The sequence below is a fragment of the Rana temporaria genome, chromosome 4 (genome assembly GCF_905171775.1).
Source record: "Rana temporaria chromosome 4, aRanTem1.1, whole genome shotgun sequence".
In the NCBI taxonomy this organism is placed as follows: domain Eukaryota; kingdom Metazoa; phylum Chordata; class Amphibia; order Anura; family Ranidae; genus Rana; species Rana temporaria.
In genome coordinates this window covers 183,892,685-183,919,487 of record NC_053492.1, presented here as the reverse complement: position 1 = coordinate 183,919,487, position 26,803 = coordinate 183,892,685, and the positions used below count along the sequence as shown (strand labels likewise).

At 42.3% G+C, this 26,803-nt stretch overlaps 1 protein-coding gene across 1 annotated transcript in view; it reads left to right on the top strand.

Moving 5' to 3' along the window:
- Nucleotides 1–26,803, top strand: part of LOC120936809 (melanotransferrin-like) — an 82,348-nt gene that overhangs the window by 41,112 nt on the left and 14,433 nt on the right. The window contains exons 7-12 of the mRNA XM_040349472.1: nt 3,768–3,955; nt 7,544–7,724; nt 15,524–15,675; nt 19,344–19,440; nt 22,110–22,304; nt 24,684–24,840. Of these exons, the coding sequence (XP_040205406.1) occupies nt 3,768–3,955; nt 7,544–7,724; nt 15,524–15,675; nt 19,344–19,440; nt 22,110–22,304; nt 24,684–24,840 (970 nt within the window). The remainder of the gene's footprint in view (nt 1–3,767; nt 3,956–7,543; nt 7,725–15,523; nt 15,676–19,343; nt 19,441–22,109; nt 22,305–24,683; nt 24,841–26,803) is intronic.

Sequence of the window (26,803 nt, the reverse complement as noted above, 5' to 3'; positions counted from 1 at the left end):
TCTTATTATACCCTTGCAAGTCTCCTAAACCTACACGGTTTAGGATATATCCCCTGTATCAGCATTTGCCGATGTCATTGGCATATGTGCACTGAAACAACGGCTCATTCGTGCCTTTGCTTCAGCTGACGCGCCCTCAGCTTCCACGTGCATGCGCGGGAGTCATGTCATCGAGGCTCCGGCCAATCACAGCGCTGGAGCCCGTGATACCTGGAAATAACTCCGGGAGCAATGTCGCCGGCCAGGCCAGTGTACGGGGACCGCTGCAGGTGAGGTGAGTATTTCATAGTGAGCTAGTATGCTATGCATTATGCCTTTGTCTTGCAGGGTTATTTTTGTGGAGTGGGTTTACAACCACTTTAACTGAGGAGTTGCTTCCACCTGGCCACTGGACAATGTCTGAAAAAGGCATTGCTCATCACCAAACTGTTCTTGGATGGTTGGAAGAAGTTGCTCTTGGAGGATGTTTCTGTACCATTCTTTATTTATGGCTGTGTTCTTAGGCAAAATTGTGAGTGAGCTCACTCCCTTGGCTGAGAAGCAACCCCACACATGAATGGTCTTGGGGTGCTCTTCTGTTGGTATGACACAAGACTGATGGTAGCGCCCACCTTTTCTTCTCCGGACAAGGTTTTTTCCAGAGGCCCCAAACAATCAGAAAGGGGATTCATCAGAGAAAATTACTTTACCCCAGTTGCAGGCCTTCTTGAAACCAGGTCATCCTCCAAAAGTCTTCGCCTCACTGTACATTCAGATGCACTCACACCTGCCTGCTGCTATTCCTGTGCAAGCTCTGCACTGGTGGTCCCCCGATACTGCAGCTGAATCAACTGTAGGAGATGGTCCTGGTGCTTGCTGGACTTTCTTGGGCACCTTGAAGTCTTCTTCACAAATGCAGTGGAAATATTTTTTATGGGATTAAGTTCATTTTCATGGCAAAGAGGGACTTTGCAATTTATCTGATCACTCTTCATAACATTTTGGAGTATATGCAAATTGCCATCATAAAAACTGAGTCAGCAGACTTTGTGAAAATTAATATTTGTGTCATTCTCAAAACTTTTGGCTACGGCTGTATGTGTAGTAGATGTAGTTCAAATATACACCTCCAGCAGCTGAAAATAATCCCACCTAGCTGGTAACTGGTAGATTTATCATAATAAGCACAGAAACACATCCAAAAGGGTAGTTTTATTTGTAAAATGATGTATGTATTTGTTTAGCTGTCTGTTTAAAGTGGGGCAACGCCACAGTTTTTGCAGAGAATATAGTGATGAACACCAATTACACTGTCAATACATTTGGCATAAAATATTTAGAAAACATAATTTGACAATGATTTTAAAGGCTGAGTACTGCTACTTCTGTTGTGGGTGCTGACAGGTTGAATGTTTTTGTAGGTGACAAAAAAGTCCTGTGTAATAAATCTAGTTAGGACTCCCACTTTAATATAATCTACAATATAATGTATACAGTGTCAGGTGTATACAGTACACGGGTCATGTGTATATTGTATAAAAAGCATAAACAGTGCAGGAACAGCATTTACAACAGAGTATAAAGTGGAGTGGTCAGTGATATAATGTACAACAGGGCATATAGATTACAGGGGGTCAGGAATGTAATGTACAACATGTGTTTACAGTACATTATAATGAATGCAGTGAAATGGTCAGGAGTATAACATATGGTCCAGGGGTAAGGACTATAACATACAATATAGAATAAACCGTGCAGGGGGCATGAGTATAATGTGCAACAAAGCATATACAGTGCAGGAGTTAGGACTACAATGTACAACGAATGTAGTGCACCTGGCTACTCTGCCATACAGACCTGATTGGTGGAGTGCTGCAGAGATGGTTGTTCTTCTGGAAGGTTCTCCTCTCTCCACAGAAAAATGCTGGAGTTCTGTCAGAGTGACCATCAGGTTCTTGGTCACCTCCCTGACTAAGGCCGTTCTCCCCCGATTGCTGAGTTTGGCAAAGCAGTCCACTCTAGGAAGTGTCATGGTGGTTCCAAACGTTTTCTATTTACGGATGATGAAGGCCACTGCGCTCATTGGGACCTTCAATGCTGCAGAAGTCTTTCTGTACCCTTTCCCAGATCTGTGCTTTCATACATTCCTGTCTTGGAGGTCTACAGACAATTCCTTGGACTTCATGGCTTGGTTTGTGCTCTGACATGCACTGTTAACTGTGGGACCTTATATAGACAGGTGTGTGCCTTTCCAAATCATGTCCAATCAACTGAATTTACCACAGGTGAACTCCAATCAAGTTGTACAAACATCTCAAGGAAGATCAGTGGAAACAGGATGCACCTGAGCTCAATTTTGAGTTTTTTTTATACATTTGCAAAGATTTTAAACAACCTTCTTTTATGTTGTCATTTTGAGGTATTGTTTGTAGAATTTTGAAGAACATAATTAATGTATTCAATTTTGGAATAAGGATGTAACATAAAAAAATGCGGAAACAGTGAAGCTCTGTGAATACTTTACGGATGCACTGTAGGACTTCAAAAAAATTCTATCAGGAATATTAATTTGGCATTATGGACTTCTCTTGTCATTGGATTTATATGGTAACACCATTTAGCCCTTCACCCACCCTTATAAAAGGGCTCACTGAAGTCTATATGCTTTGATGTATTTTATTGATTATTGAATTAGACTGTTATTATTTTTCATTTTAGCATTACCTCTTTATTATTTTTTTTATCATCCTTACAATATTGCTTTGGCAAATAAAACAAGCAAAAAGGCAAGGCTTGTTGCTTGCATTTCATCTTAAAAGGGGTGCAGACATTGTCACCAGTGCAAGAAAAAAAATTGTACGAACACTCTCTGTGTGATGGGGCTGAGAAGCATCAGTGAAACATTAGCAGTAATGAAAGTAAACCACATTGAAATGTAAATGTAATACACCAGTTCCTTTAAAATGCTGACAGAAGCAACACTCTATAGAGAATCTCTAATTTCTAAAAAGTCTTAGGCCGTGTACACACGATCGATTAAACCGATGAGAACGGTCTGATGGACCGTTTTCATCGGACCAAACCGATCGTGTGTGGGCACCATCGGTTAATTTTCCATAGGTTAAAAATCTTGTTTTAAATTTAACCGATGGATACCTAACCGATAGAAAACAAATGATCGTTTGTAGGCACGTCCATCGGTTAAAAATCCACACATGCTCAGAATCAAGTCGACGCATGCTTGGAAGCATTGAACTTTGTTTTTTTCAGCACGTCGTTGTGTTTTACGTCACCGCGTTCTGACACGATCGTTTTTTTAACCGATGGTGTGTAGGCACGACTGACCATCAGTCAGCTTCATCGATTAACCGATGAAAACGGTCCATCAGACCGTTTTCATCGGATGGACTGATCATGTGTACAGGGCTTTACAGTGTACATCTTGGGACTGGTGGGGATGTACCCCAATGGATAGGATTGGTGGAAGGTAACACAGAAAACGGAGGAGCTGCAGGATTTAGGTAGCTGGTTTTCCACATTTCTATGTAGAGTCGCAAAAATATGTGATTAAAATATATTCAGTAAATCACACGATTTGATATATAACAGATGTATGAATGACACATTTTCTCAATGAACCTATCCATGAAAATCTGAATTATTGGTTGGAGAGTGCATTAGATATTTGAGTCCAAATTTGTGGCTACTGACTTTGGGGATTGAATATTTATTGAAAAGGAAGCCCTTGTGTGTATTAATATAGGTGTTATTAAATAAATATTCTATAGGCTTAAACCCTGATGACTGGGCAAAGGATCTCTTATCTACGGATTTCCAGCTGCTGTGTCGGGATGGTACCCGCGCACCTGTTAGCAAATGGAGGGAGTGCAACCTAGCCCGGGTTCCTGCTCGAGCGGTTCTGGTGAGACCTGATGTGGACGCTTCTCTTATTTACAAGACTCTGCATGAAGGACAGGTAGAGAAGCATTTCATATACGTAGCTATAGCTTTTATATATTTCTTATGTTTTACAAATACTAATCAATGCAGTCATATAGATCAAGTAAAAACTCTACTGGCTGTTTTTTCTAGTTTATAGATATCAACCTTAGTAGGTTAGTTAAGTATATGAAAAATACATAATTGATAACTGTTTTGCCTCATACACATGACCAGTTTTCCCGTTGGAAAAACTGCCATGACAGCTTTTAGCCGGGAAAACTGTCCGTGTGTATGCTCCATGGCAGCTTTCCTGACAGAAGAACCTCCGGGAATCGCAGCAGGTAAAATGAGAACATGTTCTCTTTTTTTCTGCCGCGATTCCCAGCGGTCTTTTTTCCTGGCAGTTTCCCTATGTGGAGCATACACATGGCTGGGATTCCCGGGCAAAGCTCTCACCGCATTTTTCCCGACGGGAAAACCTCTGGTGAGTACACAGGGAAAGTGACCAAGCAGGTTCTCCCCAGGGGTTCCCGGCTGACTTTTTACCATCGGGAATCCCGATCGTGTGTACGTGGGCATTAGGCTTGACTAATTTTCATTAAATGCTGGATTCAGTACAGAACAACTTTCACGTATTCTTAAGAGGTTTAGTAAAGGTAATATTGTATGAAGTATTAAAGGATAAGAACACTCCGAGACAGTGCATTTAGCCTTATTGCCTGGACCTAAAGTACCACCCTCTCCATATAAATACTTACCTGAATAATGCAGCCTCAGCCTGCTGCACTGTTTTTATCATGCTTGTAAAATTTGCATTGGTTGTGCCTTTCCAGGCAATACATGCCCAGACAGTCCTATAGATGTCTATAAGGGCCAAGCATGCTGGTGCAGTCCGCAGGAAGGAGGTTCAGCTTGCTGAATGTAAACAGTGCAAGTTGGGAAGATACAGTACTTTTGTGTATGTATCTATTCCATCTGTCATATCTATTTTTTGAATGGTTACTTCCATTAAAATTGTATTTTTACTTCTAAAATTACACAACATACCTCTAAAGCTGGCCATACACACTGCAACTTTTTTTTTTGTTCAACCAAAAACAAGGTAGATGGAGGAATCCCCTCTTGGGACAATGTACTTTGACAGATGCCAGAATACACTGAATACAGTGATGAGCCGCTGCAGACGCTGATTGAGAAATATTTTCTAACATGTCCCTATGACAGAAGTTGATCAAAGGGTCAACTTCTGCTGAGAGGGACTTCCGAACACGGATCATAATCCAATCGGTTACTGCTAAACCAGACAAATATCAATCAGTGTATGGCCAGCTTAAAGGTGCTTAATATTCTTCATGGCAAATTGCTTATGCTCTATCAGATCAAATAGGGCTGTTGGTTAAACTTCAAACTGTGTCTCAGATTCTTAATTGGATTGGAATTTAGTTGATTGAGTAATTGCAAGATATTTGGTGAAGCCACACTGCTGCCTCAATCTCTTAGCCCAGGTTCACACTGGGTTCGATTTGCTACGATTTGAGATGCGATTTCACATGTCAAATCGCATCTCAAATCGGCAGCATTTTCCGGCAATTGTCGGCAATGACACCGTCCTAATCGGTGCAATGCCGCATCTGGAGGAGAGGCTGGTACCATGGGTTTGACAGGTCATGTGACCTGGCTGTCCTTCCAGATTTTTTTTTTCATTTACTTTATCAAGGCTTTACTTGTTTTAGGGTCCCAAAGAACAGTATACTGTAAGGTACACAGTGGTATGGCTGTGATAAGATAATGCAATTGCTTTGTAAATGGAGCCCATAGTGTTTTTATGTTATAACAAAACAATTCAGTGTTCTTATCAAACCCAAAAACAATTTTTTACACATTTTCTGCTTCTCCCTGATGTAATATAGGATTTAATATGTTTATTTTTGCAGAAATTGCTCACTTTTTGCCTCTTTCCATTTAGTCCAGCATTGTACAGAGTTTGGGTTATATGGAGGTTGCCCATAGATGGTTTCCTATATTTCAGTTGTGAATTTCTGCAGCTCCTTAAGCTTTACCTTTGGCTTTTTGGCTGCTTCTATGGCTAATGCCCTACTTACCCAGTCACTGGGTTTTGGTAATGGCTTTATTTAGGCAGTTGTGGTTTTTCAATATTCTTAAAAGCCTTTTTTCACTGAGTTTACAAGTGCTCTGGGCCTGTTCAGAATGTGGAATATGTTTTGATGGTCTATTCACACCTATGCATATGTGTTATAATCCTTGTAAGGGCCTTTTAAAATTGAATGAGCAATGCACTGTACCATATGTTGATGCACCAAATGAGTGGGTCAATATGTGTACTAAAACACTCACGTATGTTCGAATGAAGCCTAATATTTCAATCTTGATTGGTACTTCATCAAATTTATATTCCAAAAGCTATTTGCTCTTCATTGTGCTTCTTGTTTTTGTTTTTAATTTTTATTCTTTAAATTCTTTTAATTCGGTTTTTAAATGAATTCAAAACCATGGCCATCCGCAGATTCCCTGGCCATAGGTACAACAAAGTGGACAACTACACCACTCAGTGGTGAAACGTTAAAAATGGCGCTGTTTGCTTAAATATGTTTGCTAACAAATTATGTCATTCCAAAAAAAACATGGGGGCAGATTCACATACAATTGGACAGGCGCAGCGTATCAGAGATACGCTACGCCGCCGTATCTTACCTGGCTTAAATTTGAATCCAGGAAGAATTTGCGCCGTAAGTTACGGCGGCGTAGTGTATTTCTGGCGGCGTATTTGAAATTGGGCGGGTTGGGGGCGGGTTTCATTTAAATGAAGCGTGTCCCCGCGCCAAATGAAATGCGCATGCGTCGTTCCTAAACGACGGACATACTTTAACATGGCAAGTCTATCTATACGCCACAAAATAGCAGCTTTAACTATACGCCTGAAAAAGCCGACTACAGATGACGTAAGAGAATGCGACGACCGCGCGTATGTTCGTGGATCGTCGGGAAAAGCTCATTTGCATACCCGACGCGGAAAATGACGCAAACTCCACCCAGCGGACGCCGAAGTATTGCATCTGCGATCCGAAGGCGTACAAAGCCGTACTCCTGTCGGATCTTACCCAGATGCCGTCGTATCTTGGTTTGAGGATTCAAACTAAAAATACGACGCGGGAAATTTGAAAGTACGCCGGCGTATCAGTAGATACGCCGGCGTACTTGCTCTGTGAATCTGCCCCATGTTCTTTAAGCTATTTAACTGCACACAGGTGGACATCTTACAATTAACATTGTGAATTCTGGAGGCAACTGATTGCACCAGAGCTTATTTGGCAGTTAGACAGCAAAGGAAAGTGAATACATGCAATCAGGCATTTTAGTTTTTTAATTTGTAAGGTAAATGGAGATTTTTTTTTTACAATGTAAACTTTTTACTAATTTGTGAAAATGCGTGAAATTAAAATTCCCAATAATTTTGTGTTTGGATTTTGTGTCCATGGGGTAAAAACTTATCAACACTTATATGTAACAGAAAAGAAAGCCACTATATCGTATTATATTAAATTGTATTATATTTTTATATAGTTTTATACAATGGAATATATTCTTGTTCTTCTTCCTACAGCAAAAATACAATGATTTTAGTCCTGACTTCAAGATGTTTGATTCTTCTGCCTATAATGGTAATAATTTGATCTTCAGAGATGCCACAACAGAACTTCGACTTATTTCTAACCAGACTTATCAAGCCTGGCTTGGCGATGAATTCCTGCAAGCAATGAACGGAATATACTGTGATCCTAACAGTAAGGATGATGTTGTTTTTTATTTTAGCCAATGCACAGATGAGCTTCTTAAATTTCAAATGTGCTTATAATATTTTTATTCTGGAGATAGTCAGAAGGCCCTGTATTGAATTTAAATTGTATGCTTTACTCCTAAGGCTTTTCCATAAGATAAGTATTAGTTTTGACATGGAGAAAATATTCAACACGTTTCTTTCTTCAGTTTTTCATCCTGCAACCCTGATCCTGAAACAAACTGGCTTGTGATGGTGTAACAATCACTGCAATATTCTTGTTGCCTCTCAGAAGCCGTAAATGTAAAATATCGGTATGAACCAGCATTTGATTGTGACTATACAGCCATGGCCAAAAGTTTTGAGACAGACATAAATATTAATTTTTACAAAGTCTGCTGCTTCAGTGTTTTTAGATCTTTTCTGTCATCATTATGGTATACTGAAATATAATTAAAAGCATTTAATAAGTGTCAAAAGCAGTGGCGTCACTAGGGTTGGTGTCACCTGGTGCGGTAAAATATGGTGTCACCCCCCCCCCCCCCCCCAATAACATTTTTCAAATATTTTTTACCCTACCGTTTGCTCTCTGTTCTCCTTTCTTCCCCTTTTCTCTCTCTCCCTATCCATCTTTCTTGTTCGTTCTATCCCTTCTTCTTTCTCTCCATTTTTCTTTGTCCCCTCCCCCCACCTCTCTTTCTCCAGAACCGGAATTCACATCTCAGGAGCCTATAGGCCAGGGGCGTACCTAGAGCATTTGGCACCCCGGGGCAGATCCAATATCAGGCACTCCCCCCACGTTAAAATGTAAAAACACCTCACTGTGCCCCCTGCATACCTCTGTATCCTTCAATATCTTTTTGTTACTACTGTGTACCCCTCTCCACAACTGCACCTCTGGACCCCTTTACATTGCACAGCACCCTGCATCAATGGACCCCTTTACATTACACAGCCCCCTGCATCAATGGACCCCTTTACATTACACAGCCCCCTGCATCACTGGACCCCTTTAAAATTACACAGTACCCTGCATCACTGCACCCCTTTACATTACACAGCACCCTGCATCACAGGACCCCTTTACATCTCATAGCCCCCTGCACCTCTGGACCCTTTTACATTACACAGCCCCCTGCACCACTGGACCCCTTTACATTACACAGCACCCTGCATCACTGGACCCCTTTTACATTACACAGCCACCTGCACCTCTGGACCCCTGCATGTTACACAGACCCCCCTTCAGTGCAGACACCCCCCTCAGTGCAACCCCCCCCTCAGTGCAAACCCCCTCGGTGCAACCCCCCAGTGCAAACACCCCCCCTTAGTGCAAACCCCCCTTAGTGAAAACCCCCTCAGTGCAAACACCCCCTTAGTACATCCCCCCACCCCTTCAGTGAAATCCCCCCAGGTGCAAACACCCCCCCTCCCCATTCAGTACCTCAGATCATCGCATGCAGCGCCACGGCACATGGACAGAAGGTCCCCTCGGCCCCTCCCCCTCTGTACACACAAACAGAGAGGAGTGGGCTGTGCCTGTGTGCCGACTGCCGACCACCGCTAACAGCCCGTGGCTGTGAGAGGAGGGGATGGATGGTGCTGCGGTGTCACCCCGCAACCCCCCTCCTCTTGTACCGCGGCGCTCGGCACTCCGATTCCGCGGTGCTCATCGCTGCAGTCGCGGGGGGGAGCCGCCCCCCCCCACATGTCAGTTAAAAAAACTAGATGGTGTCACCCCTCTAGTGGGTGTCACCCGGGGTGGCCCGCACCCCCTAGCAACGCCTCTGGTCAAAAGCCTTTATTGACAATTACATTAAGCTTATGCAAAGAGTCCATATTTGCAGTGTTGACCCTTCTTTTTCAAGACTTCTGCAATTCACCTTGGCATGCTGTCAATCAACTTCTGGGCTACATTCTGACTAATGGCAGCCTATTCTTGCATAATCAATGCTTGTAGTTTGTCAGAATTTGTGGGGGGGGGGGGGGGGGTTGTTCACCGCCTCTTGATGATTGACCACAAGTTCTCAATTGGATTAGGGTCTGGGGAGTTTTGTGGTCATGAACCCAAAATTTTGCTGTTTCGTTATCCAAACAACTTAGTTATCATTTTTGCCTTATGGCATCGTGCTGGAAAAATATGGCTCATCACCAAACTGTTCTTGAATGGTTGGGAGAAGTTGCTCTCAGAGGATGTTTTTATATCATTCTTTATTCATGGCTGTGTTCTTAGGCAAAATTGTGAGTGAGCCCACTCCCTTGGCTGAGAAGCAATCCCACACATGAATGGTCTCAGGATGCTTTACTGTTGGCATGACACAGGACTGATGGTAGCGCTCATCTTTTCTTCTCCAGACAAGGTTTATCCCCGGATGCCCCAAACAAGCAGAAAGGGGGTTCATCAGATTACTTTACCCCAGTTCTCAGCAGTCCAATCCCTGTACCTTTTGCAGAATATCAGTCCCTTCTTGACCCCAGGCCATCATCCGAAAGTCTTTGCCTCACTGTGCATGCAGATGCACTCACACCTGCATGCTGCCAAGCTTAGCACTGGTGGTGCCCCAATCCTGCAGCTGAATCAACTGTAGGAGATTGTCCTGGAGCTTGCTGGACTTTCTTGGGCACCCTGAAGTCTTCTGCACAAATGCAGTGGAATTTTTTTTATTTTTTTGGATTCAATTCATTTTCATGGCAAAGAGAGACGTTGCCATCATGAAAACTGAGTCAGCAGACTTTGTGAATATTTATATTTGTATCATTCTTAAAACTTTTGGCCACGACTGTATGTGTAGTAGATCTAGCTCAAATATATACCTGCAGCAGCTTTGAAAAGAATCCCACCTAGCACTGGTAGATTTATCATAATAAGCACAGAAACACATCCAAGAGGGTAATGTTCATTAGTAAAATGATGTATCTAATTGTTTAGCTGTCTGTTTAAAGTGGGTCAATTCCACAGCTTTTGCAGAGAATATAGTGATAAACACCAATTACACTCCGAACACATTTGGCATAAAAATATTTAGAAAACATAATTTGACAATGATTTTTCCGCTGAGTACTGCTACTTCTGTTGTGGGTGCTGACAGGTTGAATGTTTTTGTAGGTGACAAAAAAGTCCTGTGTAATAAACCTAGTTAGTCTGTCTCCCACCTTAATATAATATACAACATAATGTATACAGTGCAGTGTCAGGTGTATACAGTACAGGGGTCATGTTTATATTGTATAAAAAGCATAAACAGTGCAGGCGTTAGGAACAGAATTTACAACTGAGAGTATAAAGTGCAGTGGTCAGCGATATAATGTACAACAGGGCATATAGATTACAGGGGTCAGGAGTGTAATATACAACATATGTTTACAGTGTACATTATAGTGAATGCAGTGAAAGGGTCAGGAGTATAACGGTCCTGGGGTAAGGACTATAATATACAACATAGAGTAAATCATGCAGGGGGCAGGAGTATGATGTGCAACAAAGCATATACAGTGCAGGAGTTAGGACTACAATGTACAATAGAACATATGTAGTGCATCGGTTAGGAGTATAACATACAACATAATGTATATGGTGCAGGGATCAGGTCTATAACATACAACATAGCCTATAGAGTTCAGGGATCAGGAGTATGATGTACAACAGAGCGTATACAGTGCAGGGGTCAGGAGTAAAACACACAACTTGGCATACACGGTGCAGGGGTCAGGAGTATAATGTTCAACATAATGTATACAGTGCAGGGGTCAGAAGAATAACATACAAAATTGTGTATACAGCACTGGGTTCAGGACTATAATGTACAGCATAGAGCTCAAGAGTATAATGTACAACACAGACTATAAAATTACAGGGCTTATGAGTATAATGTACAGTATAACATAGCATATACAGAGCAGGAGTAACGTACCACACAGAGTCAGGAGTAAAACCTACAACATAGTGTATACAAATTTAGAAATAAGGAGTAGAATGTCTATTCTGACTCCAAATGTAATAGTGATTATCCATTCCTGAGACTTCTATGCCTGTCCTGATTATAGCAGAGACAATCACCATGTGTTTGCCAGATAGCTGAACTCACCAAACATGGCATACATGAATTTCTTTATTACATGCAGAATGTTGCAGAACAGCAATTGTGTTTTCCATACACTGATGGGGGCAGCATAATGTCCAACATTGTGTATACAGTGCAAGCTTTAGGAGTAGAACATGCAACCTTCCCTCCCAACTTTTTGAGACGGGAGGCGCATTGCGGGCGGTATTTCCGCGGTTTCCCATTGTTTTAAATGGGAAGGAGCTGTGAAGGAGCAGTATACACACCGCTCCTCTCATCGCTCCAAAGATGCTGCTTGCAGGAGATTTTTTTCTCTCCTGCCAGCACATCGCCTCAGTGTGAAAGCCCTCGGGCTTTCACATTGAGAATGCTGGGGCAGGAGTTTTTCAGGCGGTATTTAGGCGCTATTTTTAGCGCTATACCGCCTGAAAAACTCCTCAGTGTGAAAGAGGCCTTAATGATTATTTAAACCCACAAGTGCTTTTTTACCACTACTATTCCTTTATACTGGCTTTTGAAATTTACAAATGCAGCAATTTAGAAATTGGATGAAAGGTTTAGCACTGAGAAACAATTTTTCAAAGATAAAAAGTGTATTTTATTTACAACTATATAGATCAGACCAAAATGAGGGACAAATGAGGAGGAAAGAAGGACCAAATCAGGGACAGTCCCTCAAAATCAGGGACAGTTGGGCGCTATGCATACAACATAGCATATGCAGTGCAGGGTTTAGGAGTATAGGGTACAACATAGCATATACAGTGCAGGGGTCAGGGGTATTATGTATAACATAGCATATACAGTGCATGGGTCTTGGGTATAACATACAAACAATGCTTGGTTCAGGTTTATAATGTACAACATAAAGTTCAGGAGTATAATGTATGACATAACATATACAGTGCAGGTGTCAAGTCTATAAATTATGAAATAGCGTATACAGTTTAAATGTCAGGAGTATAAAGTTCCACTTTGCATATACAGTGCGATCAGAAAAATAACATACAACATAGCTTATACAATACAGGGTTTAGGCGTATAATGTACAACATAGCATATTTTAGGGTTAAGGAGTGTAACACATAACATACAGGGGTCAGAAGTACAATGTACAACAGAGTGTTAGCTAACTGGTTGCTGTGCACAGCTGCTCCAGATTCTGTCTGCTCCAATCAGGGCTGGCCCAATACATTGTGCTGCCTGGGTCCAAGAATGAAATGCTGCCATAAAAAAAGAAATATAAAATTTATCAGGAAGTCAGTTTTACATGCAACAGTAGTAGTAGTGGTGGTGGGGATTCAATCTGAGGCAGCTGTGGTGGTGGTGGGGGGTTCAGACTGAGGGGCAGATCCACAGACATCTGCGCTGGGCGCAGCGTATCTAAGATACGCTACGCCGCCGTAACTTATCTTTTTTAAATGGAATCCACAACGAATCCGTGCCATAAGTTACGGCGGCGTAGTGTATCTATCGCGGCGTAAGGGCGCGGAATTCAAGTGGATCTAATGGGGGCGTGTTTTATGTCAATACGTCGTGACCCGACGTAAACAACGCTTTTTTGGAACTGCGCATGTGCCGTCCCTGGGGTATCCCAGTGCGCATGCTCGAAATTAAAACGTAACCAGCCAATGCTTATGACGGTGACGTCGTTCTATGCAAATTCCTATTCGCGAACGACTTACGCAAACAACGTAAAAAATTCAAAATTGTACACGGGAAGGACGGCCATACTTAACATTGAGTACGCCTCAGTATAGCAGCTTTAACTATACGCCGGAAAAAGCCGAAAGCAAACGACGGAAAAAAATGCGCCGGGCCGACGTACGTTTGTGGATCGCCTAAATAGCTAATTTGCATACTCGACGCTGATTTTGACGGAAACGCCACCTAGCGGCCGCCGAAAAATTGCATCTAAGATCCGACGGCGTACGAAGACGTACGCCTGTCGGATCTAGCCGGGATGCCGTCGTATCTTGTTTTGAGGATTCAAAACAAAGATACGACGCGGGAATTTTGAAATTATGCCGGCGTATCAATAGATACGCTGGCGTAATTTCTTTGTGGATCTACACCTGAGTCTGCGGTAGTGTTGGTGAGGGGGTTTAGTCCGAGGCAGCAGTGGTGAAGGATAGGGGGTTTAGTCTGAGGCAGATGTGGTGATTCGGGGGGGGGGTCAGTCAGAGGCAGTGGTGATGGTGGTGGTGGTGGAGGGTTCAGCCAGAGGCAGATGTGGTCATTGTAATCATTTGATAAAGATTTTCTTTTGTGTGTTCACTTTGCTGCATTCGAATCACAAACAATATAACATTTTAGTAAATGTAAATTCAAAGATTTTTTTTTAATTCTGAATATGAATCAAACAAATGAACCAAATTTAACTAAATAAAATAACTAGATTAACAAATCAAAATGAAAGACATTTTTTCATCATGCACATGTCTAGAAGACAGTGATTATTGTTAGCGGCTATAGCAGCCGCTAGCGATAATCGTAAGAGAATCCGGAAGCTGGTTGTACCCAAGTTGATCAATCAACTTTGTAAATTTCAGCCTGCCCTTTAACGATTCAAATCTCCACCGGTTCGTGCTGAATCGGCTGAGATTTGAACTGTGAGTATGGCTGGCCTGAGGCCTGATTCACACCTATGCATTTTTAGTGCATTTTGCAGATTTGCACTACAGTCCATTTAACATGTTTCCTATGGAACACGTTCTGTAGTGCAAATCTGCAAAATGCGAAAAGTACTAAAAATGTATAGGTGTGAATCAGGCCTAAGACAGGAAGTGAGTTACTAGCCAGATCACCAGAATATTAATGCAGCTATCGCATTCGATGATTAGTAAGCTGCAATATATTACATTGTTGGGTTTAGAAATAAATAATATGGCCCAGATTCTCATAGGACTTACAAAGGCGCATCGCCATGTACGCCGTCGTAAGTCCTAATCTGAGCCGTCGTATCTATACGACTGATTCTTAGAATCAGTTACGCATAGATATCCATTAGATCCGACAGGCGTAAGTCTCTTACGCCGTCGGATCTAAACTGCAATTTTTTTTTGCTCGCTAGGTGGCGCTTCCGTCGAATTCTGCGTCGAGTATGCAAATTAGCTAGATACGCGAATTCCTGAACGTACGCGCGGCCGACGCAGTAAAGTTACGATGTTTACGTTAGGCTTTTCCCGGCGTAAAGTTGCCCCTGCTATATGAGGCGCAGCCAATGTTAAGTATGGCCGTCTTTCCCGCGTCAAAATTTTTAAAAGTTACGTCGTTTGCGTAAGTCGTCCGTGAATAGGGCTGGACGTCATTTACGTTCACGTCGAAACCAATGACGTCCTTGCGACGTCATTTGGAGCAATGCACACTGGAATATTTTACGGACGGCGCATTCGCCGTTCGTTCGGCGCGGGGACGCGCTTCATTTAAATGATACACGCCCCTACCCGCAAAATTAGAATTCCGCCGGGTGATTTACGCTACGCCGCCGCAACTTTACAGGCAAATGCTTTGTGAATAAAGCACTTGCCTGAAAAACTTGTGGCGGCGTAACGTAAATCGGATACGTTACGCCGCCGCAGAGATACGCCCAGTGGACAAGAATCTGGGCCTATAAGAATAAGAATAATAAATAATCATATATAAATACAAAAGACTAAGTTAACACAAAACCATTGTTTCCCATTAAATAAGCTGAAAAAATGTAAACTTCTTGATTGTTTTAATTTATAGTAGTATCTTTCAGAACTGCCAAAATCTTTGCGGTGGTGCACCCTAAACTCACAGGAGGTCTGGAAATGTGCAGCCATGGCTATGGCATTTAAAAACCAGAGTCTGTACCCATCAATCCAGTGTGTGTCTGCTGAAAATCAGGAAGAATGTATGAAAATGATTCAGGTTAGTATACTTTATATCAGTGCTCTTTTTTCAGTCAAGGCACCCCATTCTAAAATGTAAACTAAACGAATAGTTTAACATAATGCAGCAACAGCCACACATGTAGGCAGTGGCGTCTCCAGCTTTCATATTTAGGGGGGGCACATGGGGGGACAGGGACAAAAGTAGGGGGCCAACTATAAAATGCAATTATATATATATATATATATATATATATATATATCCTGGGGCCCTTTACTACGATCCCACTATGGGCCCTTTCACATGTTCTGCAGTGAGCTCCCTTCCTACTATACTGGGGCCCCCCAGGGTGGCAGAAAACAAGAGATACATGTCACCAGCACACCAAGAAAATATAAGGGTCCAAAGCAGTGGGAGAACTTTCAGGGTTGCAAAGGTTGTCTTGCCACCGGGCCCTGGTGTTCTGCCACAGTGGGGGATCCCCAGCTGTCCTGTCCCTGCTATTTACAGCGCTGGTCTGGCATCTGTCTCCTTGGCAGCGGCGGCAGTCTATTAGGACCTAGTGCTGGTGACATTGTGGGTGCATGCAGGGGAAGGCCGGCACTATTGGTTATAGAGAGCCGAGCTCCCAGCTGGTCACCTAGCAGCAGTAATGCTGTATAACCTTCTCTGTTGACATGCTGATCGGCATGTGATCCAGGTGATGCTCCCAGTCAGATCTAATAAACACAGTATTTATTAGCATCAAGAGTACAACCACATAAATATAATCAACCGTACGATCAGCAGCCATGTGGGCTCTATGCCTGTAAAGTGTGGGCTTTGATCAATAAAATCACTGATATTTATGACTAGGATTTGACTAAGAGCATCACCTGGATTGCATCCCGATCAGCATGTCAGAGAAGGGTCCACTGCTGCTAAGCAACCTGCAGGGAGATCAACTGTCTACAACCAATAGAGATGGGCTCGGGTGTGTTTGAAATCCCACATGCCCGATCACGCCAGGAAGCCGACACTCCACAGTGCTAATCAATGTATGGGCTGCCTAAGAGCTAAGACCAGCCATAGACAGTTTAAATCTCAGCTGGTTCAGCAGACACTGGCTGAGATTTGATCCATTAATGAGCAGATTCTCTTATAATTATCACTAGTGGTTGCTGTATAGTCACTAGTGATAATCACTGTTTGTCGGGAGAATATAATTGCTGGGCAGGAGGGATATTCCCCTGTCAGCACTGTCTGTGTTGATGGGGGAATCATGCAAGTTTCTTTCCTGCAATTTGTAGATGCAGGAAAGAAATTTGCACCGTACATTATCTGCCTAACTGAAAGTGAAAGTAAATTGTGAATGTTTTGAAAGAACAGGAGAGGGAGACAGATGGGGGGGGAGAGAAGGGATGGTATCTCCATCCCTTCTCTCCCCCCTATCTCCCACCCATGTAGTTCAGTGATTACAGTGTACTGCAGTCTGCAGTGCACACACTTAAACACGGCCCAGGCTAGAATATCTGGTTGTGTGAGCGCTCGCATTATGCGGTGTCGGCGAGCACAGGGAGGGGGGAGAAATTCCCCTGCAGAGCTGACTGGGGACGCTCTCCCTCTCGGGGAGCAAAATACAAAAATTGGGGGGGGCACATGGTGGGGCACAGCATAATGTTGGGGGGGTCAGGGCCCCCTCTGGCCCCCCCTAGGGACGCCTCTGCATGTAGGACACCCAACAATAAAGATGACTTATTCTTCCAAAGCAAATACACATTTGCAGACTGCTAATAACTGGTATACCAGTGTTTCTCTTCTCCCTCAATTTCTATCACCCATTCAGATAATGTGATCCCAGTGCTGACAGAGAGGGGCAAACAAGGATGCTGTGTAGGCGCCTTACGCTCCCCTTATCAAACAATTACATCATTGGTTGTTAGGATTCCAACGGCTGGAAGGTTGTATTAGTGCACAGTGAAAACCTGCTGCCTCGTACACACAACCGTTTTTTCCCACGGGAAAACTGCTATGAGAGGTTTTCATCGAGAATTCTGGCCGTGTGTATGCTCCATTGCAGTTTTTCCGATGGGAACACTTCCGGACAAAAAAAGAGATCAGGATCTCTTTTTTCCCATCAGGCCAAAAATCCGAGCGGGAAAACCATTCGTCTGTACGGTTTTCCGACGGGCAGAAAACCGCGCATGCTCAGAATCAAGTATGAGATGGGAGCGCTCTTTCTGGTAAAACTAGCGTTCGTAATGGAGATAGCACATTCGTCACGGTGTAACGGACTGAAAAGCGTGAATCGTCTCTCACTAAACTTTTACTAACAAGGATCAGCAAAGGCAGCCCAAAGGGTGGCACCGTTGGAATGGAACTTCCCCTTTATAGTGCCTTTCTACGTGTTGAAGACTTTTGTCTTAGCGTGTGTATGCAAGGTGGCCTGAGAGGAATTCTGTCAGGAAAACCGTCAGATTTTTATCCGCGTGTACTAGGCATGTGGCTTTGTAACTAAAAAGCTGGTTTCATCCACCTGCTGGCTACAATTTTTTTAGGCAATTTTAAGCGATTTTGGCAAGGCATCCTTGAAGAATCCTGAAGGCACCCTGGGTGAAAAAGGCTGCTTTGTATTCATGAAGTATGATTTCATGAAGACTTTTCAGTTGTCATATACAGAAAAACAGTGGTTAGAATACCATAAGCTCTATAGAACATTATTTTTTTTTTTTTTAACAAAAATGTCCTTTGTGATCTTATTCAGGAAGCGTTATTGGCACAGAGTGTACAAGCAGTACTGCCCACTATTAGTTCATCCATACTTGGAGCATCTACAGACATTGGGCATACTTGATATAAGCCCACAGCCTTACCAGATACTATTACATACCGTATACACTCCGAATGAATGTCACTGCTTTAAAAAGAAACATAGAGGAGGCTTCAACAACAGCTATATCCACGCTCCAGGTTTCTGGTATTGCTGCTTTTCATGCTTGTTTACACCAGAGGTAGTCAAATGCATTTTTAAACACAATACAAATGCACAAGGTAAAAAAATGAATGTATAACAATGGGCCTAGTTTACCCTATTGTGGTGCTTTCATGTGTGTTTAAACAAAGTATAGCATGCTGCATTTTGTTTGCACATAAATGTACTGGAATGCAAATAAACGCATGTAAATGCAAATCAGTAAACAAAAGTATAAATAATGCCTAAAACAACACACTGCAAATGCACTACAAAGGTGACAAAAATGCACTGTAATCGTGCACACAAAACTGCACACCGAACATAGGGATTGTGATAGGGTTGCCACTTGTCTAGGATTCACCTGGACAGTCCAGGTTTTGAATCATGTGTCCGGGTTTCAGTCCGTGTGAAACCTGGACACAGTATTCAGACAGAAATGTGGCTTGGAAACAAGCCGTGACAGGAGGGTGAGGGGGCACTATGGGCGCTGCATTACTATTCTCTTTGGAGTGCCCCAAGGTGTCCACGGTCTGTTACAATCATATAGTGTATAAACAAAAAACATTTACTGTGCAATGCTAAAGTGTTCGGGTTTGGCTTGAAGAAAAAGTGACAACCCTAGATTGTGGTGTAAATGAGCCTTTAGAGAGAAGTGAGAATTTGTTTTATGGAACCAAAAGCCATCAAGCTCCACCTCTAATAAAACATAATTATATCCTGTAATGGCCATTTGTTCCTTCTATTTTCTGTTCAGCAAAAAGAAGTTGATGCAGTAACATTAGACGGAGGTGATATCTACACAGCCGGGAAGATGTATGAGCTAGTGCCAGCCGCTGCAGAGAGTTATTCTGGTAAGCATTTAATCGAGAATTACAGAATTTATATTTTTAAACACACCCTGTGGAAAGACTTTCTCTGAGCTGCATTTTAATGGATTCATTTCTATATATCCAGTTCTAAATAAATTTCCATTTTGCTTTGACTAAGACTCTAAATTTCCTTAACAGAAACCAATACTTTCCAAAGTACTTGTCTGTAATCGCGCACCTAATAGGAAAGAAACGATTTAATGCGCCGTATCAGTAAAAAAATTATATATATATATATATATATATATATATATATATATACTTACAGTGCCTTGAAAAAGTATTATTACCCCTTGAAATTATTCCACATTTTGTCATGTTACAACCAAAAGCATAAATCTATTTTATTGGGATTTTTTGTGATACACCAACACAAAGTGGCACATAATTGTGAAGTGGAAGGACAAAGATAAATGTTTTTCCCCCTCATGAATTCAGCCCTCTGTAGGTTGATAATTTTGTGGCATCCTTTTGTTCCTAGCACATCACCCAGTCCATATCAGTATAGATATCCAGCATGATATTTTTCCCCATTGAGATCTGATGTGTTTTCAAAGTGTTCCTTTTATTTTTTGGAGCACTGTATTTATAAAAGGTATCGGGTCTGGGATTAAAAGTACCATTTCAGTCTTTGCAGATGATACCAAGCTATGCAGTGGAATAACATCCTTACAAGCTGACCTCAATGCACTGTTTAACTGGGCAACTGTATGGCAAATGAGGTTTAATGTTGATAAATTTAAAGTTATGCACTTGGGGGCTAAGAATATGCATGCATCATACATACTAGGGGGAGTACAACTGGGGGAATCAATGGTGGAGAAGGATCCGGGTGTTCTGGTAGATAATAAGCTTAAAGGGGTTGTAAAGGTACAATTTATTTTTCCGAAATAGCTCCTTTTACCTTAGTGCAGTCCTCCTTCACTTACCTCATCCTTCCATTTTGCTTTTAAATGTCCTAATTTCTTCTGAGAAATCCTCACTTCCTGTTCTTCTGTCTGTAACTCCACACTGTAATGCAAGGCTTTCTCCCTGGTGTGGAGTGTCATGCTCGCCCCCTCCCTTGGACTACAGGAGAGTCAGGACGCTCTCTACGTTGCAGATAGAGAAAGGTGCTGTGTGTTAGTGGGCGTCCTAACTCTCCTGTAGTCCAAGGGAGGGGGCAAGCATGACACTCCACACCAGGGAGAATGCCTCCCATTACTGTGTGGAGTTACAGACAGAAGAACAAAAAGCAAAATCAAAAAGGATGAGGTAAGTGAAGGAGGACTGCACTAAGGTAAAGGAAGCTATTTAGGGAAAAATTGTTACCTTTACAACCTCTTTAATAACAACATGCAATGCTAAGCTGCAGTTTCAAAGTGGTCAAAATCCTTCCTTGTATTAAAGGAGGTATGGACTGCAGAGAGAGATATAATTTTGCCCCTGTACAAATCATTAGTAAGACCTCATCTGGAATATGCAGTTCAGTTTTGGGCACCAGTTCTCAAAAGGGATATTGGGGAACTACAGAAAGTGCAGAGAAGGGCAACCAAACAACTCAACTTTGGTTTCATCTGTTCACAGAATATTTTGCCAGTACTGCTGTGGAACATCCAGGTGCTCCTGTGCAAACTGTAAACGTGCAGCAATGTTTTTTTGGACAGCAGTGGCTTCCTCTGTGGTATCCTCCCATGAAATCCATTCTTGTTTAGTGTTTTACATATCGTAGATTCGCTAACAGGGATGTTAGCATATGCCAGAGACTTTTGTAAGTCTTTAGCTGACACTCTAGGATTCTTCTTTACCTCATTGAGCAGTCTGCGCTGTGTTCTTGCAGTCATCTTTACAGGACGGCCACTCCTAGGGAGAGTAGCAGCAGTGCTGAACTTTCTCCTTTTATAGACAATTTGTCTTACCGTGGACTGATGAAAAGCAAGGCTTTTGGAGATACTTTTATAACCCTTTCCAGCTTTATGCAAGTCAACAATTCTTAATCATAGGTCTTCTGAGAGCTCTTTTGTGCGAGGCATCATTCACATCAGGCAATGCTTCTTGTGAAAAGCAAACCCAGAACTGGTGTGTGTTTTTTTATAGGGCAGCTGTAACCGACACCTCCAATCTCATCTCATTGATTGGACTCCAGTTGGCTGACACCTCACTCCAATTAGCTCTTGGAGATGTCATTAGTCTAGGGATTCACATACTTTTTTCACCTGCACTGTGAATGTTTAAATGGTGTGTTCAATAAAAACATGGTAACATTTCATTCTTTGTGTGTTATTAGTTTTAGCAGAATGTGATTGTCTATTGTTGTGACTTAGATGAAGATCAGATCACATTTTATGACCAATTTGTGCAGAAATCCAAATCATTGAAAGGGTTCACATACTTTTTTTTGCAACTGTATATCCAAACCTAAAAACAAAAACGTAATATATTGCAGCTTTCCAGACCTGTTTTTTTGTTAAAATGCACTTTAAATCCCTAGAGCTTCTGGGTCACAATTGCTTTGAAGTTGAGTGGACATTATAGCGCTGCTGTGATGTTTTATGGATAGGATTAGAATTTCACTGATGGATTTCATTTATTCCCAAGAGTGCCCTTTAACGGGGAGAAATAAAATCACAGAACCTGGTGAACTATAATTGTTCTCTTGTTTGTTTTTCTAGTAAATGATTCATCCAATAATTACTATGCAGTGGCTGTTGTCCATAAGAACCCTTTTGATGCCTTCACAATTCATGAACTGAAGGGTAGAAAATCCTGCCACACAGGGTACAAGCGCACAGCTGGCTGGAATATCCCTATAGGAATCCTGAAGAAGTATGGTCTAATCAGACCAGAAGGTTGTAATATTGCCAAAGGTAAGTAAGATGGATTCTAGAGCTTGCCGTTAAAGCAATAGTAAACTTGCACACAAAAAAAACCTCCTGCAAGGTAATGTCATAATGTGCTAGTATGCATATGTTATGAAATACTTACCATAGAATGAAGACATCTTCACCCGGTCTTCCTTCTGGGTTTGCGGGGTGCTGTGTCCCTTCAGAGTGCATGTGTCGGGGACGTCCCCAGCTGCATAAACAGAGAATTTCTCCTAAACAGTGCACATTTGGAAGATATTCCTTGTACATACAGGTAAACTTTATTTTAAGCTTACCTGTAGGTACAAATGTACAAGCTTTAAGTTAAATGGGTACCACAATCTTCTCAGATTTTTACAGGGTATTGCAGTATTTTCAGACACACAATGGTAGACTTCCAATACGATAACAAGATCATTTACTCAAAATGCTGTGCATTTACTGCTGTTCCATTGTATATATACAGTGTGTGTGTATATACAGTATACAGCGGGTAAAATATGTATTAAACATGTCACCATTGTTCTAGGTAAATATATTTCTAAAGGTGCTATTGACATGAAATGTTTACCACATGTCGGTAACAACCAATGCAATCCATACAAAGAAACCAAAACACAAAAGTTCAGAAATTAGGTTATGTGTAATAAAATGGAATGACAGAAGGAAAATATATTGAACAAGCTAACTGAAATCTATTTAATACTTTGTACAAAATCCTTTGTTGGTAATGACAGCTTCAAGACGCCTCCTGTATGGAGAAACTAGTCACATGCATTGCTCAGGTTTGATGTTGGCCCATTCTTCTAGACAGTCTTCAAATCTTGAAGGTTTCGTGGGCCTCTTATATGAACTCCGACTCTTTAGTTCTTTCCATAGATTTTCAATCGGATTCTAGTCAGATGATTGACTGGGCTATTCTACCAGCTTTATTTTCTTTCTTTGAAACCAATTGAGAGTTTCTGTGGCTTTGTGTTTGGAATTCCATTTTATTACACATAACTTAATTTCTGAACTTATGTGTTCTGGTTCCTTTGTATGTATGGATTGCATGTTATGGAAGTATACGCCGGGAAAACGCTTACGTAAACGACGTAAAGTGACTGCGTCGGGCCCGCGTACGTTCGTGAATTGGCGTATCTCGCTGATTTACATATCCTCACCGTAAATCAGCAAGAACGCCCCCAGCGGCCATTTTTAAATTGCAGTTAAGATCCGACAGTGTAACACAGTTGGGATCCAGGGAGCAGATCTCAAATTGCACCACATCGATGATTGAACATATCCTCGGTATATAAATAAAATATCCCCATTGAGAACGTCTGTTATTGACGAAACGTCGTCTGGGAAGGCGCACACTGACGTCACCACGTTCCATCTGAAGGAGGAAGGGCTCCTATTGCCGGCCGGCATACATACACGCTTTTAATCATGAGATGTTTGTAAGTACATGTCTTATGCATTTTTATTAAATATTTCGTACGGTATCACGCTATGGTCCGTTTTTATTTATATACCGAGGATATGTTCAATCATCGATGTGGTGCAATTTGAGATCTGCTCCCTGGATCCCTCCCCAGTCTGATGTGGAGCCCATTGAATAGAATCTGTCTACATGCCTAATGTTTGGGTGGTTCTGGTAAGTGGCTTTCAGTTTGGTGGTGGTGTGTTCACACTGAAGTTTTGCTGACACATGGTGGTGCTGCTACAAACTTTTTTGGACTGAATGTGCTTTTATTCATATTATCTATTGTCATTGCTTTTTACCAGCCCGATATCTGGTTTCCTACTTGGCGCAGTTTACTCTTATATTGGACTTTATATGCTTATCACATTTCTTCTGCTTCCTTGACGCATATATATTTAGAACGTTTTTGACAAGCGCCGTTTTTTCTCCCTGTAACACAGTTACACCTGTCGGATCTTAGGCATATCTAGGCGTAACTGATTCTATGAATCAGTCGCATAGATACGACCGGCCTAACTCAGAGATACGACGGTGTATCAGGAGATACACCGTCGTATCTCTTTGAGAATCTGGACCTCTGTGTTTACTAAAGAGGAGAGTTGAACAGACAGCACAGCAATGTTTTGTCTGCCAGCTTTTGAGGTGGGGAGGAGGTTTTTGTGCGGATAGCTATCGAACAACACAGCCCACCAGCTCCTACATGGATTTTGATGGAGACACGTGCTATGCGATTCCTTGGGGGGGGGGGGGGGGGGGGGGTCTTATTTCTTATTAGTCTTTTTATATGACAACATCATTTGTCATGGCAGCTTCTTTACATTTGATTCAAAATGCTCACTGTGTATAGCAGTCAATGGTGGCAAATACATATTTCATATTAACATGATGACAAGTCTTTTTGCTTTCCACAAAAGCTGTAGGTGATTTCTTCTCTCAAAGTTGTGTGCCGGGGATGAAACAAAAGGAGTTTCCAAGCAATCTCTGTCAGCTTTGTAAAGGTGATATAAAAGGAGAAAACAAGTGTGAAAACAATACCATGGAACAATACTATGACTACAACGGCGCATTCAGGTAGTACCTTCAAAAGTCCTGTAGTATTTTCATAATAATGGTGGAGGAAAATTAGATAATAACTTTCTTTCAAAACAACTGTGTTTGATGTGCAATTTTTGACATTTTGTAAAAATGCATTGGCTGTGATTAGACAGTCTTATAATGAATATACTGACGATATATTGAAGTTTAAATGAAGGAAATTAATTGAACTCCAGCCATAGGTTTATATTTTAGATGTCTGTGTTTAAATGGGGCCTGTGATGACTTTTCCTGGCTTCCCATCCTGGAGTCATGACAGAAAGTGAGCAGAACGCATAGCTTTAAGAGCTGTTATGTGTCCCCACTGCAAGATCCCCCCTCACCTTCTGTTGTTCTGATACCTGCCCTATTCTTTCTTTTCTGGTGATAACTCACACTAGGAAATGAGTGACACGCCAATTAAAACCTCAGCAAGATACGCCAATTCACGAACGTACGCGGGCTTTACGTCGTTTCCCTGGGAAATATCAAAACTTGCGGATACGAGATGCAGATACACAGCCATAGGGTGACCACATTTCCAAACTGCCATTCTGGGACACACCACCCTCTTTCACCTTCCGCCAAAAAAAGATCAGCTGGAGGCGGGTTATTTGTCAGGTGGATGTGCCGCTTGCCACCCATAGCCTGACACCAGATGCAGTGATGCTGTCACTCCCTCTGCATGAGCCACGTGCGTAGAAGGAAAGGAGCAGCGTCACTATCTGGAGAGTGAAGATCACACCAGTCCCTGCTGCTTTCCGGAGAAAGAGGAGGTGCCGAGGTGGGTGGGGACAGCAGTGCTGCACTAGGCGCAGGCCTCGCTCCCGGTCTCACTGTCTGAGACTAATTTGTCACTGGTTGCAAGACACCAGGCAGCGCCGGCCCTAGCAACCAGTTCCGGAAATGTAGTTATTAGTTAGTAGGGGCTGTGTCCTCTATTTCATTCCGGGACATTGTATTGTCCCAGAATGAAGGTGCCCGGGACAGACATGTCAATTGCGGGACAGTCCCGGGCAATCCGGGACATGTGGGCACCCTACACAGCCATCATGGGGTGGTGTGAGAGGAGTCACAGGAGGGTGTGGACATGTTGATGTGTACAGATAATGTGGAGTCTACAGAGACATTTTGGGGTAGATTTACTAATGCCGTAGCACTTAGAATTTTTTTAATCTGCCTGCTGAATGATCAAACAAAAAAATAAGTCTCCTATAGCCAGCTTTAGTGTTAGCCTGGAAGAGGAATCACATAGCGCAGTGGGCTTGAAGGCAGGATCCCAATGTAATAGTCTTGACAAAACAAATTAAATAACATTGTTAACAATCATTTGTATTGCTTTTACAATGCTGATGATATAAAATGAAAGGATATGCTGTGACAATAGATCTACTTTAAAGTGGTTCTAAAGTCAAAAAGTTTTTCTACCTTAATGCAAAATTTTAAAAAAATCCCACTACTTGTCCTCACACCCCATCCCTAAACATTCCTTTCCATTCCCCCTCCCCAATCCCTAAGCATTTACCTGGGTCTTCTCATGATCCAGCACTGTCCCATCTGCAGTGCTGCTTTCACCTGTTCCTGATCTCACAGGAGGCCCTGAGAGCAGCAGGAGCCATAGGCTCCTTCTGCTGTTAGTTAAATCCTGTAAGGAGGGAGTGGGGGGCGTGGCTGAGCCATGCTGTGTGTGTCTATGGAGGCACACAGCCTGGCTTGGAAGCACGCTCGTATGGGTGCTCACTCAGCACACCACTTTCCTGAGCGGGTACTCGCAGGAAAGGAGGAGTGGACAGCTTCAGCAGGGGACCCCAGAACAGGAGGTTCGGGACCACCCTGTGCAATACCATCTTTTTTATTTTAATAAAATAAAAATGCCCTCAGAGTAAACAGATTAGAAATCAGTGCTGATGTTTGACCACAAAAACAAAAACATAAAATGGATTCTGGTTGGTTGCCATTC